The sequence below is a fragment of the Grampus griseus genome, assembly GCF_964374135.1.
Source record: "Grampus griseus genome assembly, chromosome: 20".
NCBI classification, from domain to species: domain Eukaryota; kingdom Metazoa; phylum Chordata; class Mammalia; order Artiodactyla; family Delphinidae; genus Grampus; species Grampus griseus.
In genome coordinates, this window is record NC_139014.1 from 42,296,842 (window position 1) to 42,314,695 (window position 17,854).

Below are 17,854 nucleotides of genomic sequence, written 5' to 3' on the forward strand. Positions count from 1 at the left end.
TCTGTACCATCAGGCTGGTCGCGCAGGACTCGCCGTGGCCGTCAGCTCAGGCGACAGGCAGCCAGGGTGGACCGGCCGCTGGGCCCTCCACGCCCCACCCCGCGGAGGACGTTTCTGAGACACAGGCCCTTGGGTGGACGGGGCTGTCACTTGGCGTGGAGGCTGAAAGGGGGTCAAAATAGGCACAAAGTCGAAAGGCAAAGATCAAACAAAAGGCCAGAGTCCCCACCCGGAGAGAACGCACAAAATCCACGCGGCAGGTGTCCGCCACGCTCCAGCCTCGCGGCGGCCGTGACGGCACAGAGCCGCGGGAACACGCGTGTGGCGGCGCCGCTCAGAGGGCCGTGCTCTCGGACTCCGCCGGGTCCCTCTTCTCAGCCACTGAGCGCCGCCGCACGAGCTCCCGGGGACCGAGGCGCAGCGCCGAGCCCAGCTCCGCGTGGATGGAGGGGACGTCCAAGTGGACCAGATCTGGAAGGCGGCAGAGAGAGGCACTGAGGGGGCTGCCCACCCCCGAGGCGCGGCTGGCGGGCAGGACGGCGCGAGGAGCGGGCAGGGCTTTGGTCACGGAGGGGCCAGCTTGCCAAGCCAGGCCACGTGACACTTACACCCATAAAAGAAGGATGCTCCTGGCTGGATCTCGGTGACACCTTCTGGGGAATTTCAGGGCTGCCTTTAGTTCCCTAAAGTCTGTGGGGCTAGGGTTACAGGCTGGGGAGACAGCCTTCCCCCAAGTGTGTGAATGAGTGGGGGGGGACCTCGCTCAAGACCACAAATGGTACCCTTGGGGTGGCTGGTGGAGGCAGGGCGGGGTCCCCCCTCAAGGCCCCAGAAGTAAGGGGAGCAAACTGCTCCCTGACTGTGGGCACCCCGCCACCCTGGCGCTAGGGAAACCACTCACCTCCAGTTACACCCCTACTTGGGGCACCTAAGGGTCCCTTCCTGGGATGCTCAGGAGAAAGGTCCCTGAGGCAACAGGCTCGGCGTCTGTCCAGACCTCGGCTGGCAGCTCAGTGCAGGCAAGGCCACGGGGCTGCGGGGCCTGGAGGGGCGGCTGCCCCCAGGCGGGCACCGGACAGCCGCTCCCTGAGTCCTTGGGGGCCGCAGGGGGCTCAGGGGACCCTGGCATCCTTTGCTCAGGCCTGTTCCTCCCTCCCAGGCCTGCTCAGCCTCCGGCCTCCACACAGCCTCGCTGTCCCTGGGCAGCGCGCTGTCCCGACCGAGGACACGCAGCTGGACGGGGAGCGGCCCTGGGCCACACGGGGTGGGGCACCCCGGTTTCTGCAAAGCGAACATGCCGCCCAAGGAGGACCACCGCAAGCCGACAGACGTTCAGACACTGTCCTCAAAGACACACAAACATGGACGCTCTGGGACAAAGGTCCTTCTCTCTCCACCCAGCCGCCAAACAGTACCCCCGCCTGACCGAGCAGAGCCTGGGGGTCTGCCGGTGCCTCACCACCGGCCTGGAAGGGCAGCACAAGCCCCGGGGCTTGGATTCTGGATTCAAAGTTCAGTCCCTGTCACCAGGGGAGCGTAACCCCGGGCGGTTTCCTACCCTGCCTGGGCCTGAGCAGTCGCTGGGGGGATAACAGGCGGGAAGGTGCCTGCAGGTGAAGCAGGTGAAGGATGTGCAGCCCCGAGGCGAGCTGCCCAGCTGCCATCCTGGCCGCTCCCTCGGACACCTGAGCCAGAAGGTGACTCAGGTAGCCTAAGCTTGGGGCGGGGAGAAGGCCCACTGGCTGCCGGGAAAGGGGAGGCCTGTCTCTGTGTCAGAGGCCCCAGAAGGGCCTGTCCCGGGGCCCATGTGGGCGCCGGACGCCCTGGAGCTGTGGCTGTCAGGGGTCTGCAGCCCGCAGCTCAGCAGCTTCCCTGGGGGGTCTGGGGGGGACCCTCCCCTGCTTTGCTCTGGCTGCCCCTTTCTGACTGAGGCCAAGACACTTGCTTCCTCCGGCTTCCTTCCTGTTCTTGCCTTAGTTTTCCTTTTGAGCATCTACTTACAGGAGGAGGAGACCAGGCAGAAACTGGTAGCAAAGGCTCTCAGAGTATTTCATTGAATGGGACAGAAAGGCCCTGGCTGGCTCTATACACTGGAGAAAAACAGCTCAGGGTAAATTCTAGAACGAACACTATGGACTCTTCAGGATTTGCCAACCGTCCTAGCCGGAACTCAGGCTCCAGGCCCCGCGGTGGAGGATGCAGCCATGGCAGCAGGCGGGTCCTGTCCCCGGGGCCCTTCCCTGAACCAGGGGTGCACATGCACCTCCCCGACACTGGGCACCTGTCGGTAGCAAGTCAGCCAGTGACACAAGGACACACGGGATGAGGGACAGGGCTGTCACCCCCTCAATTTAAACCAAAATGGGTGGGGGGAGCAGCTGGGATTAGGTGACTGGCCAGAGAAGGGGAGGGAGGCCTGTTTCTCCCCCATCTCCTCCCTCAGAAAAGAAAGGAGGAGGCCACTGAGCCTCAAGGCCGCGGAGGCTGCCGTGCAGGTCGGGGTGCATGCAGAGCGCGGGGCTGCGGCCTGGCTGCGAGCGGAGGGGCGAGGCCGGGACCGCTTACCCTGGAATCCCCCTCACGTATCCACAGCTGCGGCCCCCGTGTCACACAGCTGCGAGGACACAGCGACAGGATTCAGAGAAAGGAATAAATACGATGAGACGAATGGAACACGGACCATGCCCAGCATCACAGTCAGACGGACCACAGTAAACCATCACCGACCACGCGGCTCAGATCCCCGCCCGCCCTGCGGGACTACGGGCCAGGCTGCCGCCGCCAGAGGACATCGGGACAGGACAGAAGGGGCACGAAATGACTACTAAAGGGCAGTCGCTCTGAGCCGGGCAGGAGGGAGGGGGCCGTCACACCTCCCCTGGGCCCCTCCCATCCATCAAGGGCTCCTCGAGAACCACCAGCGGGAAGTGGTGCTCACTGGTTAGAACGTTTCCTTAGCTTTGTATAAGCCTCAGGGTGGGTGGAGCACCCGGACCTGCACTGTTTATCACAGCAAAGATAGAGCAGCCGCATCACCGGATGGCCTCTCGGCACAGTGTGCGCCTCCGCCCCACCGCGCACGCGCGCCGGGCCGGCCCTTCCTGCGCAGCGAGGCGCAAAGCCCGCAGGCTCACCTCCAGCTGATCGAGGGGAAAACGGCGCGCCTGGAGAGGGACGTGGCGGCAAAAGCACGACCCGTTAGAAGTCCCAGGGCACCCGGGACCCAGGGCCAAACTGCTCTCTCAAGAGTGTGTGTGTGTGTGTGTGTGTGTGTGTGTGTGTATCTGGTGTACATGTGTGTATGTGGTGTGCATGTGTGTGGTGTGTGTATGTGGTGTACATGTGTGTATGTGGAGTGTGTGTGTGTGTTATGCTTACACACTTTCCTGGAGGAAAACAGCCCGTCTTTGACTTTAAATTTAAAGCAAAACTAAATTTAGTCCTCGTGGGCTTCTCCAATCAGGGGGCAGCATCTTTTCTGAAACTGACCGTATTTCTAAACACGTATTGCTAGAAAAACAGTTTTCTAATAAGGCTTCTTTAGCGAAGAGGGAAAAAACAGCCTCTGCTCTGCCATCACAATCCAGCCACCCTGCAGCAGCCCCTCCAAGGACGCAGGTGCTCAGCCCCCAGGTGAAGAGTAGGACCAGAACCCTGGGCTGGCGGGTGTTCAGGTGGGAGAAATCCCCCAGGGAGCCCCCCTCCCCGCCCCCCCGCAGGACAACCGGCCACCAGGGCTTTCCATGGCCTCACGGGGGCTTCTAAGGAGACCAGCCCGGGTGCCACACGCGTGGCACAGCAGGGCCATCCCTGGCAAGCAGGGTGCACTAAGGCTCACGGAGACGCTGCACGCGCGGCGGTTACCTGTGGACATGCTCTCCCCGGGGGACACGCCGTCCAGCGCGGGTTGCTCAGACTGCGGGCTGGAGGCTGTGAGGCTGACGGCGGGTGGCTCGGGGGGCGGCAGCGTGGGCCTCTGCCGGGGCTTCGGAGTGGGCCGCGACTTGCTGAGAGCGCCCACGAAGCCGGAGGGGGAGGCCAGCGGGGGCGCCGTGGCCGCCGGGGAGAGCTGGCCCGAGGCCAGGGAGTACCCCGGGGGGCAGCTCAGTCCGTAGGGTGATGGGGTGCTGGGGGGCGTGGGGGACAGGCTGAGTGGGGACGGCTGGCCGGCAGGCGTCTCAGGCAGGGACCCCGGCTGGCCAAAGGGGACCTTGGGCGGAATGGGCGCCAGCTTCTTGGACACTGAAAGAGGAGGCACAGAACACGGGGTTCGGTGACACCCATCATCCCTGTGGCTGCCAGCGAGCTCTCCCCCGCCTCCACCCCCAGCTCCTGCCACGCTGAGAGCAGCCAGCACCGTTTCTTAACATTCACCTAGAACCGCATATCCGCCCATCTGTTCACTCATTTCTCCTCCTCTCCCCTGGATTCCTGCTATGATCAGCACACCCCCCCACCCCCCCACCCCCAGCCAAACGGGAGAACACATTTCCCACGCCCAGGCCGCGGGGGGGGGGGGGGGCTCCGAGGAGGGCGGAGTCTGGGACGCAGCGACCGGGACAGGACGACTAGGGATTGGCTTGCGGCAGTGGACCCCGGACAGAGCAACCGTCCTCGGGGCGGGAAGCTCTGACTTTTGGCTGAACCTGCCCAGTGGCTCTGGGATCCCGTAACGGTGACCTATGACCAAGTCCTCTGGCCGCAGAGGCCCAGAGCCTCCATCATGCTGCCTGTCTTGCCCTGCGCTTCCCTTCAGTCCTGCGGACTTGCCTCAGAAATGTTTTCCCTTCAAGAACCCTGGGTGTAGACGTGTACAGACCTGCACTGTCTGTTCTAAGTGCATCACTGCCCCCACCCCTCTGCACCGCCTTCATTCCCCTCTTTTTATTTACTTAGTCATGCTAAAGGGTGACAAATGCATTATGCCTTTAAATGGAAAGGAACTGGCGAGGATGACAAATTCTAATATTTAGAAGATCCCTTGGTGGACAAATGGCTCGAGAAAGTGATCACTCATCTCTCAGACTGAGGGCTGGCTGTGGGTAGCACTTACTCTCGAGGAAACTGTCTTTTTAAGCCCTAAAGGAGGCATCGTTTTCCCCCCTACTCCCCACCCCGCCGACGGAACAGAATCTATTCCAACGATGCCTCGTGCACCTCCCTGGCTCCTTGGTGCGGAAAAGTAAGGGTCCCGCTCTCCTGAGTCCCATCAACTTGGGTTCAAATTCCTATCCCGTCTCACCTGCTGCAAGCTGGGGGATCTTATTTAAACCTCTTGTATGGGGCCTTCCCTGGTGGCACAGTGGTTGAGAATCTGTTTGCCAATGCAGGGGACACAGGCTCGAGCCCTGGTCCGGGAAGATCCCACATGCTGTGGAGCAACTCAGCCCATGAACCGCAACGACTGAGCCTGTGCTCTAGAGCCCACGAGCCACAACTACTGAGTCTGTGTTCCACAACTACTGAAGCCTGCATGCCTAGAGCCTCTGCTCCACAACAAGAGAAGCCACCGCAATGAGAAGCCCGCGCACCGCAACGAAGAGTAGCCCCTGCTCGCTGCAACTAGAGAAAGCCCACGCGCAGCAACGAAGACCCAACACAGCCAAAATAAATTTTTAAAAAATAATAAATAAACAAACCTTTTGTATGCACTGGAAAGAATCCCATTTCCTCCACAGTACTGTAATCATTACATGGGATCATGTGTGTCAAGCACCACAGCCATGACTTAAAACCACTTCTCAGCCCTACTGGCTGATGCAGGCATTACGCGCTTCTCATCCAGTGGAGACTCTAGGGGTCAGTGCTTGAACACGTCTTCCCCCGAGGGAGCCGGAACACGGGGGATGCAGTGACATCACCGTGATGTCTGCGGTGACATTTACCACCCCAGGCAGGGACAGGCCTAGGTCATGATGTAAGACTGTAGGCACCTCGTCAAAGGACTGAGGGGGTACGGAACGAAAGTCAGTGTGCCACTTGCGGGCAAGGGTGTGCCTTTCAAATGATGGTGCTGAGCTGCTGAACGTCACCTGGGAAACCCCTGCCTGGGTCCAATGGGCTGTGAAGAACGAGAGGGCCAATGTCCCACTGGCTTTGGGGAGCCGCGTGGCCTGGAGCCCCGACCCCACTGGACAGGAGAACAGCCTAGTCATCACCCTGCCTGCACAGCCGGGGGAGGGTTAAAAGCCGTGTAAACTAAGACGGCCAGAGAATTCCCTCAGGACCACAAGGGAATCGTGTTATTGCTGGCTAAAGCCCTGGCGCGCTCAAATCCCTCCACTGCCACTTTGGCCAGCCTCCTGTGTTGCAAGGTGCCCTCACGTGACCCTCGGTGTCCCGAGCTCACCACGGGCGGCCCAGCAGCAGCACCCTTGTACTACGGTTCCACGTTCACGTGTCTGCAGAGGCCAAGTCTGCTGCTGTTAGAGCCTCAGGGCTCCCTACACATAGCAGAGGCTCAACAAACATTCGTAGGGCGTATAAGGGATGAATGGGGGTGAGTAGGATGGAAGGGCTGGGTGAGGGCAGGCTCGGATGATGGGCTCACACAGCAGCCCGCAGCCGGGAGGGGCCCTGTGTCAGGATAGGGAGAACCAGCCCGGTCCCACGTCCCGGAGCTAAAGGCACACGAAGCCGGACAGGCCTGAACTGAGAACAGATCAGACAACGTGCTGTGTTAAGCACCTTATAGACTTCGTCATGACAGAAGGTGAACAAAAAGGTGGCTCTGATTAACACACGTTCCAGGCAGCCCCCATTTATGAAATATCACCATGGAGCATGTCTCGGCTTTGGGGAATCATTTCAGGGAGAATAACAGGGCCTTCTGCAGAGGGTTTCAGTGGCAGAAATCTGGGGTGGGCAGCTCATGGACCAGTGGACAAATGCTCAGGCCTCCACTAAAGAAATATCAAAGGGCAGGCCTCCTGCAGAAACAGTCTCAATTCCACCTCTGTGTCCCCTTCTACAAATAATCCAGGGGTAGGCAGCTGGGCTGGACCCCAGCTGGGGCAGGGGGCTCCTGGGGAAGACTCCACGCTGCATTTTAAACGGTGGTGGGAAGCCTGGCAGAGTCGATGGAGACACGTGTCACCCTGGGTGATGATTCTGCAGAAAGGTCCTGGTGGACGGGAAGCAGAGCCCCGTGTCTGCCCCCACCACACCCCCGAGCCCACTGTTCAAATGAGTAAACCGAGGACTAACGATGCAACGACCCCTCTTGGGGTTGGCTCACTTCCCAAAGCTCTCAGGCGCAGTAATTTTTCATGAAACCAGTTTCTAAGTCTCCGTGAGAATGGAGGGAAATGCTTCCAGGCGGTGTGACAGCTCTCTGGCCCGAGCCCCCCAAGCCCCCCGAGCCGGCGGCAGTGACATACCCTTCCGGAGGGTGTGAGGACTCTGGTCTGCGGGCAGCGGGCTGGGGCTGGCGCCCGGCTGCATCGCTGCACTGGGCGTCCCCTGGCTGGAACCTGGACTTCCTTTCTGCCCAGATCCTGGAGAAAGTTCCTTGCTTTTAGAAGTGCTGAAACACAGGACAAAAGAAAGCCCCTGAACTCAGGTAACGTCAGCATCAGCGCTGTGAATGGAACACGTGTTCCTCTAGGCAGGTATGGTCCTCTCAGCCCTTCTGAAAGCCTTCCAAGATGCCCACGGAGGTGACCGGCCTCTCCTGGGGCTCTGAGGGCCTGGGTTCCACCCTCATCCCCGTGTGGCACCCGTGGCCAGCTCCCTCTCCTGGCCTCTGCTCTCTCTCCAGCAGGAGACCATCCCAGCAAGTCTCCTATTTGTCCATTTCCTCTGCCAGCCATCAGCTGCCGCTTCCTGCTGACTCCCTCTCCCCTCCCACATCCCTCAAACGAAACTGAAGCCCATGAGTCCCAGCCGGAGCTGGCGACCCCCCGTCCTCTCCAGTGGAGCTATCAGGGTCACTACCCTCCCCCCCCCAACTCTGACTGTCACTTCCCCATTTCTCAGGGAAAACACCTTCTACTCATTTAAAAAAACACAACAAAAAACCCTGCAATCCCTTCGCTTAGGGGGTTGGTTTTTGTGTGTGTGTGTGTCTGTGTGTGTCTCTGTGTGTGTGTGTGTCTGTGCTCGCACGTGTACATGCGAAGACTGGCTTGAGAGGTTCGGCTTCCCAGGGTCTCCGAGGTGTTTTCAGCGGTGGCTATGGAGGAACACTGCGCACCCTAACAGAACGCACGGTGCCTCTGAGTGAAGAAACTTTCCTGCTTCTCCGAACTGCTGCTTTAGGACAGACAGAAACAAACGGCAAAGCAGTCTCCTGTGCAATCCCCACTCCTAGAATCTCCTCTGACCACGTCCCTTTCAAGGAAGGGCCAGGGATGGCCTCCTTCGCCTGCGCCCCTGGGTGCGAACGACCACACGCCGTGACGTGTGCCTTGATGGCTCAGATGGCGTTTTTCATCTTTGGAGCGACAAGGGCTGCCCTGCATAAAAGTTCATGGAACTAGCACTGGAATGAGCATGCTTCCCGTCTTCTTTCTTCCTCTGCAAGAACGAGACGCAGTCACACCACAGGCTGCCAAGATCACCAGGCCCAGCATGACCACGGCACCTCCATTCTTTACCTGATTTGCACCCATTTCAGCAGTAAAATGGTCCCTATGCGTCTAAAGGTAGAGGAGAGGAAGGGAGAAACACTGAAATTCTAAATTTCAAAACAGGGAAGCTGTAATAGCATAGGAGGGGGACACAGGGAGCCGGGGACTCAGATTCCTCGCCTGGCCTTAGCAAGCCTGGCCTTAGCAAGCTGTTCTGGGAAAGCCTGGCCTCCATCTGATGATAATCCAGGGGTCTGTGAATGCCTTACCTGCTGCAGAAGCCAAACCAGGATGCTTAGAAAAGGGGGGAAATGACCAACTCCAAGAGGCTTTGAGTGGGTGCAGCAAACCCAGACCAGCACTGCGGTCTGTGCACCGCAGGCCAGGCTGACCCAGGCCGGGGGGGTTGGTGGGGGGAGGACGACAGCGCCCTGCTTACCTGATCCGCTCAGCCCCGGGCTGGAGGCCGAGGCCGGATGGAGAGAGCGCGGGCACCGCGGGGCCGTCGGGGGGCTGCTCCGGGAGGGGCGACGGCAAGGGCGGGGCGAGCTCCGCGGATGGGGCTGGGGGCTGCATGGTGGGCGGGGCGCAGGACGCCTTCCGGCCGGCCGAGGAGCCTCTTCGAGCCACCCACGACGTGTCCATGACCCTCACGCCCATGCTGGCCAGGGACAGAGAGACCCCAGGCTTAGCCGCGCGCGCGCCGGGCGCCGGGGTTCCCACCCCCACCAAGCGCCCCGCAGCGCAGCCCGAGCATCTCCTGGACCAGGGAAGCGAGGCAGCTGCCAGCCGTGCTCCACGGACAGAGGTGCTCGAGCATCCCGGCGGCTCCAGGCGGGGCTCCCACCAGCGGCCCGGGCACCGCTGGCCTTAGGACCACTGCCTGCCCAACGAACTCCCCAGAATCCAAGCTTCCCTCAGAGCAGAGAGCGGCCTCACTGGGGGGCACCCACTCCTCCCAAGTGGGAGGTGGAGGTGGGCGGGACAGCGAGGGAGGGGCAGCCTCAGACCACCACAGGGCACCAGCCAGCAGGGGACAGCTAAACATCCATCTTTCTTCTTTCTGCCGCTTGGGGGCAGACGCGGGACTCCTGCGCCAGCCCCAGGGTGCTGGCTGAGCTACAACCTCCGCAGGGTCTACAGGGCAGGGAAGGGCTGATCGTGCCTCTGGTCAGGCTCCACCCCGACTCCACTTTAACGAGGGGAAGACAGACAGCTTCGAGTAAATCGGCCAAAGCAACCAGCCACACACATTCACCCCCTTGCAGAGCTCCCTAAGGCATCGCTCGCTTAGTGGTCAGAGACTGAGCGTGGCCTCGTAGCTACCCAAGGATACCGTACCTTTGGATTTTCCTAAGGCTGCAGGGACAGAAACATACAGATATTAGTGTGGAAAAGACTGCGCCCTCCTTGGGACACACAGCTTGTCCCTGTCAAGGTCTGTCTTGTCTCTTGTGTCTGTCAAGGCTAAGCCTGGGGCTTTTACTGAAATTGTTTTTGGTCTTTCCAGTTAAAGTGACTTTGTACGGGTGAAAAATCATCCTACCGCTGCAGGGGAGTAAAGAGAGAAGCCAAAGAGCTGACACTGGTCAGGAATAAGGGAGGAAAAAAATCCATGGAAGCGGCAGTCCGCTCTCTTCTCAGTTAATGATTTAGAAGGTGGTTGATGCCTTCCTCGGGTCTAGGAGGTAACTGGTTCCACGGTACACAGTCGAGGCCTTCACTGACTAAGGCCAGAGCCAATCCTTCCAGTATCAAGGGAGACACGGACCTTCACGCAGGGAGAACACCAGCCAGCACCGGTCTCCCCTGCGTACGTGCACAGACGGTCGTACTCACACCCACGCTGGTCAGAAGCAAAGAGCTATTACACCATGACATTCTAGCCACCTCACAGAGGGGCAGCAAGAGTCACAGAAAAGGTCCACGTTTGGGGATCGCTGTAGCAGGTGGGATGTGGGTCCTTTAAGGAAATGTACGGGGACGGACCCTCCGTGAGGCGCACAGAGGAGAACGATGCTACAGCCGCGCACATAGGGGACGGACGGCTTCTGACACACTTTCCCCTGGGGGCGGGGACCCAGAGACCCCTTCCTGTCGAGTGTCACTGTTAATACTTCTCATCTCCAAGGCATCTTGGGGGCGGTCAGTCTCTCTCCAGGACCCACCTTGCAAGTCATCTTGCTTCTGAGGACCCTCCACCAATACACAAGCACCTTCTGTACGAGATCCAATCACCCCTGGAGGCCACTCAAAACTCTGGGACAGGGTCCGACTGCGCCCCCCGGTATTTAAAGTGGGCTGCAGGGGGGTATCAAACTATGCTCCTTGGGCTTCCAAGTTTATCAGGCTGAAAAAGAGCAAACGGCTTAACATTCCACTTGGGGAAGCAAGCTGATACCACTCAGCTGCAGTGTCGGCAAGGAGGGCGGGATTTCTCCCGTGGTGACCAACAGAAGCCCTAGAGGCTGGGGGTCTCGCGCTGTGCTCTCTTCCTTACCCTGTTATCTCTCACTTAGGAAGACCTTCCCCATCTGGGATGGGAGGCGTGGGCTTTGGGATCAGGGCTGGGGGGGGACACCTTCTATTTCCAAACACACCTTCCAGCACTGGTGACCCCAGACACCAGGCTCCCTGGTGATCTTCTCCTGGCTTACCCAGGGGAGGGCATGGTCGGGGGGGGGAGGACCAATGAGACCCGTTACATATCACCCATCGGCAAAGCACCAGCAACCAACAGTCCAGAGGTGAAATGCACACGCCTGCTTTTATAAGGAGACGGCTGTGCCGACTGTGATCACCACTCTCCCAGCGGAAGTGACTTTCATATGGGAAGCCGCGTCCTCTGTGTCCAGGAAACACACATCAAAGGTTCACTGACATTTTCAAAAGGCAATAAAAATCTTTTTTTTCTTTCTCAAGTCTCTGCATAGACATACACTTCTATTTCACTTGGGTAAATATCTAGGGATAGGATGGCTGCATCACATGGTGGGTCAATGTTTAACTTTTGCAGAAACTGCTGAACTGTTTTGCAAAGTGCTTGTGCTATTTTACAGTCCTGCCAGTATTCTATGAGCGTCCTGGTTCCTTCACATAAAAGGCAAGAAAAATCTTTACAGAGCGAATCAATCACAGGGGCAACAGCAAGACGCTCAGAGGCCTCAAAGCATATTACGTTCAGAAGCAAATGAAGATTCGCTTGGAAGATTGGTAGATGTAAGTGTCTGAACGTCTAGCGAGAACTCCATCCAAAGACAAAAATGACAAAATTGCTTGGCACGCTGCTGAGAGGGGGGCGCTATTCAGAGGTGGAAGAATACAACCAGGTTATGTAAGCAGGTCACAAGTTTCTGCTCATTGTTTTATCACATAAAGCAGCAACAGTCGCCAGAATCAAAGAACTTGCGTGTTATTTTAAAATAACTGGGGCTTCCCTGGTGGCGCAGTGGTTAAGAATCCGCCTGCCAGTGCAGGGGACACGGGTTTGAGCCCTGGTCCGGGAAGATCCCACATGCCGCGGAGCAACTAAGCCTGCACGCCACAACTACTGAGCCCACGTGCCACAACTACTGAAGCCCGCGCGCCTAGAGCCCGTGCTCCGCAACAAGAGAAGCCACCGCAGTGAGAAGCCCGCGGCCCGCAACGAAGAGTAGCCCCCGCTCGCCACAACTAGAGAAAGCCCGCGCGCGGCAATGAAGACCCAACACAGCCTAAATAAATAAATAAATAATAAAATAAAATAAAAATGACCAAGTTCAATCAACCAGAAACCACCAACTCCCTCAGAAGTCACTGCACAGATACCCACATCTCGTATGGATGTCAAAGATTTCCCACGGCCACTGCTTCCAGTGAAAACGAGAGGAGCTTGGTTTTCGGATCCCTTTATGGCTGAATCAAGGGAGAAGCGAGAAGCCAGAGGCCAGGAAGAACCTCCGAGAAGCAAAGGGTTTGGAAATCAATAAGCAGAAGGCAGGGGCACGTGGCAGAGTCCCGGAGGGCACCTGGGCAGAGCCTCCCTTCTGGACTTCCTGGGTCTTCTCAAGAGGGAGCCAGGTGATGGGAGGCGAGCGCCTGCAGCGTGTGGGGAGCTGACCCTGAGACGCGTGGCTCCCTGTAGGGTAAGGTGACGAGGGGCAGGGAATTCAGGCTTCTCACGCCCGCTCGCCCTCAGGATTAACGCCGGGCAGCTGGCAAACCCTCACCTTGGTGAGGCAGCCCCGCTGAAGCCTACGTCACCCTGCTTCACTCCTCCCAGTCTACAGGGACCTCACGTTTGCAGGGAACTTACCCTAAGCTGCACTTTGTATTTTTCCATGAGAGACTATCATGGAACAGGTCTCCTTGATTCAGGAAACGGAATGGCATTCCTATTTTAAAGTCTGCAACCTGGCAGGCCACACAGGGAAAAGAGAAGATCTAGGACCTTAAAAATGAGGAGAAAATGGCCTGCCCCAGGAAAAAAAAAAAAAATTCTGAAAGTTGGAGATTCCAGCATAAGAACAGGTATCTACAGAGAGAACACATGTATGACTGAGAACAGAAGTTTGCTGTGGACCATTCCAGGTGATGAGCTGTCAGGAGTTAGTGGTTGTTTTCTGTTTTTCTTTTGGCCTCTGTAGGGTTGACATCTGTCATGCTGTTTTTATTTTATTCATTTTTGGCTGTGCTATGCGGCACGTGCGATCTTAGTTCCCTGACCAGGGATTGAACCCGTGCCCCCTGCAGTGGAAGCGCAGAGTCCTAACCACTGGACCGCCAGGGAAGCCCCCTGTCATGCTGTTTTTGAATCCTGGTCAGGAACAGTCCTAACCAGAGATGTCAGCCAACGTATGGATTTGAGGTATTCAAGTCTACACAGATCGGAAAGGTTGAGATTTTTGTTCTAGAGATCAGTTACACTTGGGAAAAGGCCCACCAAGAGAAAGGAGGAAAGAAAATCTGGTATCTCCCCCAAAACCCACAGAAGCTTTGGGAGTTCCCGCACCGTTTAGGGTGAACTTGGAGGTCGGGGAGCAGTGGCAGGACGGGTGCCAAGGTGAATGATGAATAAGAAGGATCCTAAAAATCCTGGCTTGACCTTGTCTAAGGCCAAAATCCGGTACTTCCAGCTCCTCTAGGGATAATTCCTCTCCTAAATGCCTAACAACAAAGTTTCTCCACCTCCCCAGTACAAATAAAACCTGGGGTCACCTGGCAACAGTTCACAGACCTGGTCTCAGAATCCACAGATGTGTAAATCCTGGAAATGTGGAAGCAGAGGCAGGGCCTGGGCCAAGAATGCACCTCCCAAAGGCCCAGCTGACCAATCCAACCCCCGCATATGAGTCAAGGTTTCCCCTGGTTCCCAGAACTTTCTAGGTAAGCTTGTTTTGCCCCAGGTTCGGGCTCTCTCTGAAGTAACATTCCTGCGCCCCCCTGTCCACGACATAAACCCCTTTCAGGGTGGCTGTCTCTTGAAGGCTCTCCGTCCTTCCACTAGGTCTGCAGAGGACCTCAATATCCACAACTGAAAACAACAGGTCCCTTGGAACATGAGTTCTGACCGTCTCGTGACAACAGGCTTTGTGACCTAATAAACTCGGGAAATGACGCCACAGGCCCTTGTGAAGATGCATGGCACGTCACAGCGCGTAGAAGACGCTGAGAAGTCACACACTCAAGAAAGGGGTTTCGACGCGTTGAATCCTGTGTTTCAGGAACACATGAGACCCCAGATTTCCCTCTCCTTGCCTCCTGCCCCAACATAACCTAGCATTAGTGGAACTAGCGTTCCATAGAGCACTGTTCAGATCGCTCCCGAACCTCTCAATTACATGTGCTTATTCCAAATTACAGAATGTCCAGGCTAAGGTCCGGGGGCAGGGGCGCTGGTGAGACAAGACCCCTGCAGGGCAGTTTCAAGCACAGGCTGAGGAGGAGTCACGCACTAAACTGAGCTCTGAGGGAGGCCGCTAGCCCTGGTGTAAATACCCTCGTGGATTCGGGGGCTGCTGTCGGCTGGCCCTGGTGGAGGCCCCTTAAGGATGAGAACGCAAGTGAAGTGGCTACAGGCACATCGGGTTTCAGGACGGGAAAGAGCAGCTGCACCGAGCTGCACGGGGGCAGAACGTTAGTATCCTTTTTTATTTTTTAAAGCTTGTTCTGATTATCTTTAGTTGCATAACAAACCACCCTCGAAATTCGGTAGCTTATTGATCCGGGCCACAAATCCACAATTTGGGGAGAGTTTGGCAGGGACAGATTGACTAGTCTGCACAGCACTGAGGTGGTTTGACTTGTGTAGTTCTGGCCTCTGCGTACCCCTAAAAACCCTCTGGTGGTAAGGACCCAGCAGCATCTGGAAAGCTGCCTGCAGCCCCTGGGGCCCCAGTGGGATGGCAGTCTGTCCACGGAAATCCCAATGACCCCTGGCTCTTTATACTAAGAAGGCCACACTGCAGGGGCCAGTGGATGTCGAACGCCCTGAGATTCCACAGTGATAACTTTCTCATGGAGGTCACCTGGATGGCTTTTCAGAGGGGACTGGGAATCAGGGTGGAGCCCACCTCTGATGCAGAAACACTTGGGACCAAAGGACCAGAACTGCCCCTCCAGGGCATCCCCCACCCTACCGCAAGAGACACTTCACACAGGAACTGAGTCGCTTAAAACTGAGTTTTAAAAACAAATTCCAATGCATTTGCTAGGTCTCTCGCTCTTTCTCTGCATCTCTGTCTCTCTCCCCCCTGAGGCAAAGATCAGATTCTAAGTATGCTCTTTTTTTTTTTATAGATTGGTGAAATCTCCCCCTACTCCCTTTAACTTCTAAGAATTTCCAGCTTTTCTTCCCCCACCAGACAGAATACAATGAACAACAGCGCAGAGCAGAGAAACACCCCGCACCCGCCTCTCACGGGAAGGGTCTCTGGTGGGAAAGGGAACGAGCAGGGACACTGGACCTTGTGAACACTCCCCATCATCACAGGACACAGGTGTGGGTCTCCAAGGTCGACTCCCACTCAGAAGAGAAGAGGGGTGGAAAGTAAGGCTCACGTACCTCCACAGTTCTGGGTTTTTCGACCTTTCCTCTGTAGGACACATGAGCCGATGACTCAAGCCCACGTACGTGGGTGCCAGGGCTGAGCTGACACCTCCCACGGATCAGCTGTGCTCGTTAGGAAACCTGTTTACGCCCATTTGACTTCTTATGGGAATCACATCGTGCAATTACACATTATGTGAACGGATTTAACGTGGGTGCAAGAGGGTCATTCCTATGCGAATTAAGCTGGGCCCATTTATGAGTCTCGTAACAACCGCATCGAAGTAGGTGTAGGTGTCGATCATAAAAGACGGGAAAACAACTCTCGGAAACTTACAAGCATTTTACACTCAGATGGCTTCAAGGTTTAGGTTTTCAATCTGTTTTAAAGAGGCTGAAACTGGGAATGTTCAACTACACACTGCAGGTGTTACTGATGCCAGAATGTTGCTGAGGGGTGCAGACGAGCAGACCCATCGTCAGAATAGAACCGCTGAAGATTTGAGAATTGATGTACATTTGTAAATTCTGAGTCAAAATAAAGTGTTTAGTATCTTTTTTTGTTCAGTGTCCCCTTTTGACCCACTTTTTTTTTCTTTTGATGAGAACTAATCAATATTGATCACAACTGTCAGCTCGGAAGGCTGCACTTACTTCCGTCCTGAAGGGTGGGAAGCGAGCCTAGCACCCTGAACAGCACAGATGGAGGCATCAAGAATGAACTGACGTGCTACCAGACACAATCCACTCAAACTGCTGCTGGTAAGTGCAGCCTTCCTGTCATCCCATCTGAATCAACCCCTCCGTCCCACAACCCCCAACACTGAGAAAGGGATGCTAGTTCATACCCATCCTTTTTGTAAAACTCCAGCATCATGTTATCCGTGGCAACGCTGAGGGGCCGGCGGGCCTGCTCGGGCTGGCGCCGGTCGGCAGGGTCCATGTCTGGGGAGGGCATCGAGCTGTAGTTGGCATTGTGGTTCACGTGCACCGGACTCCCGTAATTGCCCGTGATGTTGAACTCTATCTCTGCGGGGAAGACAGAATGGGTGCACATGGTCTGTGGGTCAGCCATAGCCTTCCTGGGCAGGAGGGAGATAGCAGAGATGGCCACTTCTTTATGTGTCAGCCCTGAAAATCTTGTCCCATGGTTCAGTGCTAGATCATCTATTGCTATTAATTCATCTTAATATAATTCATCCTATTACCAGGTGAACACATATGCTCACCTAGCGTGTAATACGATGGGCATTTAATAAAGCATTTTTCATCTGTGATTCACAAAACAAATTTAGCCAAATAGGAACAGATGGGTACTTTCTTTTTGAAAAAGGCAAAATAATCTATCTCAAACCTTATGTGTAAAAGTGAAATGCCAGAGCAGTCTAAATCATATCAGGAAAAAGAGCAATGCCCACTCTCAACACTGTTATTTGACACTACTGAAGAAGTGCTAGCCAATGCAATTAGTCAAGAAAAGAAAATAACAGGCAATATTATTATCTGTAGATGATGACGATGTCTTTCTGGAAAACCAAAGAGAAAAAGAAATTTTAAAGGATTAGAAACAGAAAGAGATCTAAGATTGCGGGCTATCAAATGGATTCTAGTCTCATCCTTTCCCGGTCACAGCCTATTTATGTGCCATGACAGTGAATGAGCACAGAACTTACAGAATTCTGCCTTTCACTCCTACCTCCTATATTTCTTTATCCTGATTTCCTATCCTCACCCGACTGTGTCATCAATTGAACTCTTATTTCAGAGCTGTCACAGTCAAAACACATGAAGCCAAAAGACAATCAAACCTCTTTAATGTTAGATCAGCACTAAGTGATTACTTCTGATGAACAGAGCAGAGAATTATTAATATTATATCCCCACATGAGTTAACAGTCTGTTGTTGCACAGCCAAAAGCACACCCTTAATATTTACTAAACGTAAGGCACAGTACTTCTTTAAAAAGCTAACACTGAATTTAACGTAACAACTGCTGTCTGTCTCTTCAAGGCTGTCACCACTGCGAGTCATTCCCTTATCCAATGGTGCTTCCACGCTAAGAACATTTATGAAACTCCATCTTAGGGAGCTGTCTTGAGAGCTTCATTTTGAACGAGGTACAAAAAAAGAATCTTGTTGCCTCTGAGCCCCGTCTTCACATGCCGAGGGCAACTCCAAGGACACAGCCTAGCGCAACGAATGGATGGCACCCAGGTGATCCCTAAGCCCGGAATAAAAGTTCATGTTCATCTGCAA

The 17,854-nt window shown here is 55.7% G+C and overlaps 1 protein-coding gene across 3 annotated transcripts in view; it reads right to left on the bottom strand.

Annotated features, from left to right (window-relative positions):
* Positions 1–163: 163 nt before the first annotated feature.
* The window catches only part of ARHGAP44 (Rho GTPase activating protein 44), a gene marked incomplete at its 5' end in the record, with an annotated part of 142,179 nt that continues 124,488 nt past the window's right edge, over positions 164–17,854 (bottom strand). The window contains 5 exons of one of the 3 annotated variants that reach the window (XM_082679207.1): positions 164–471; positions 3,865–4,242; positions 7,380–7,525; positions 9,010–9,231; positions 16,446–16,626. In XM_082679207.1, the coding sequence (XP_082535333.1) occupies positions 335–471; positions 3,865–4,242; positions 7,380–7,525; positions 9,010–9,231; positions 16,446–16,626 (1,064 nt within the window). In that variant the 3' untranslated portion in view covers positions 164–334. Of the gene's footprint in view, positions 472–3,864; positions 4,243–7,379; positions 7,526–9,009; positions 9,232–16,421; positions 16,627–17,854 lie in introns of all 3 variants that reach the window. The other 2 variants (XM_082679206.1, XM_082679208.1) reach the window with 2 other exon arrangements.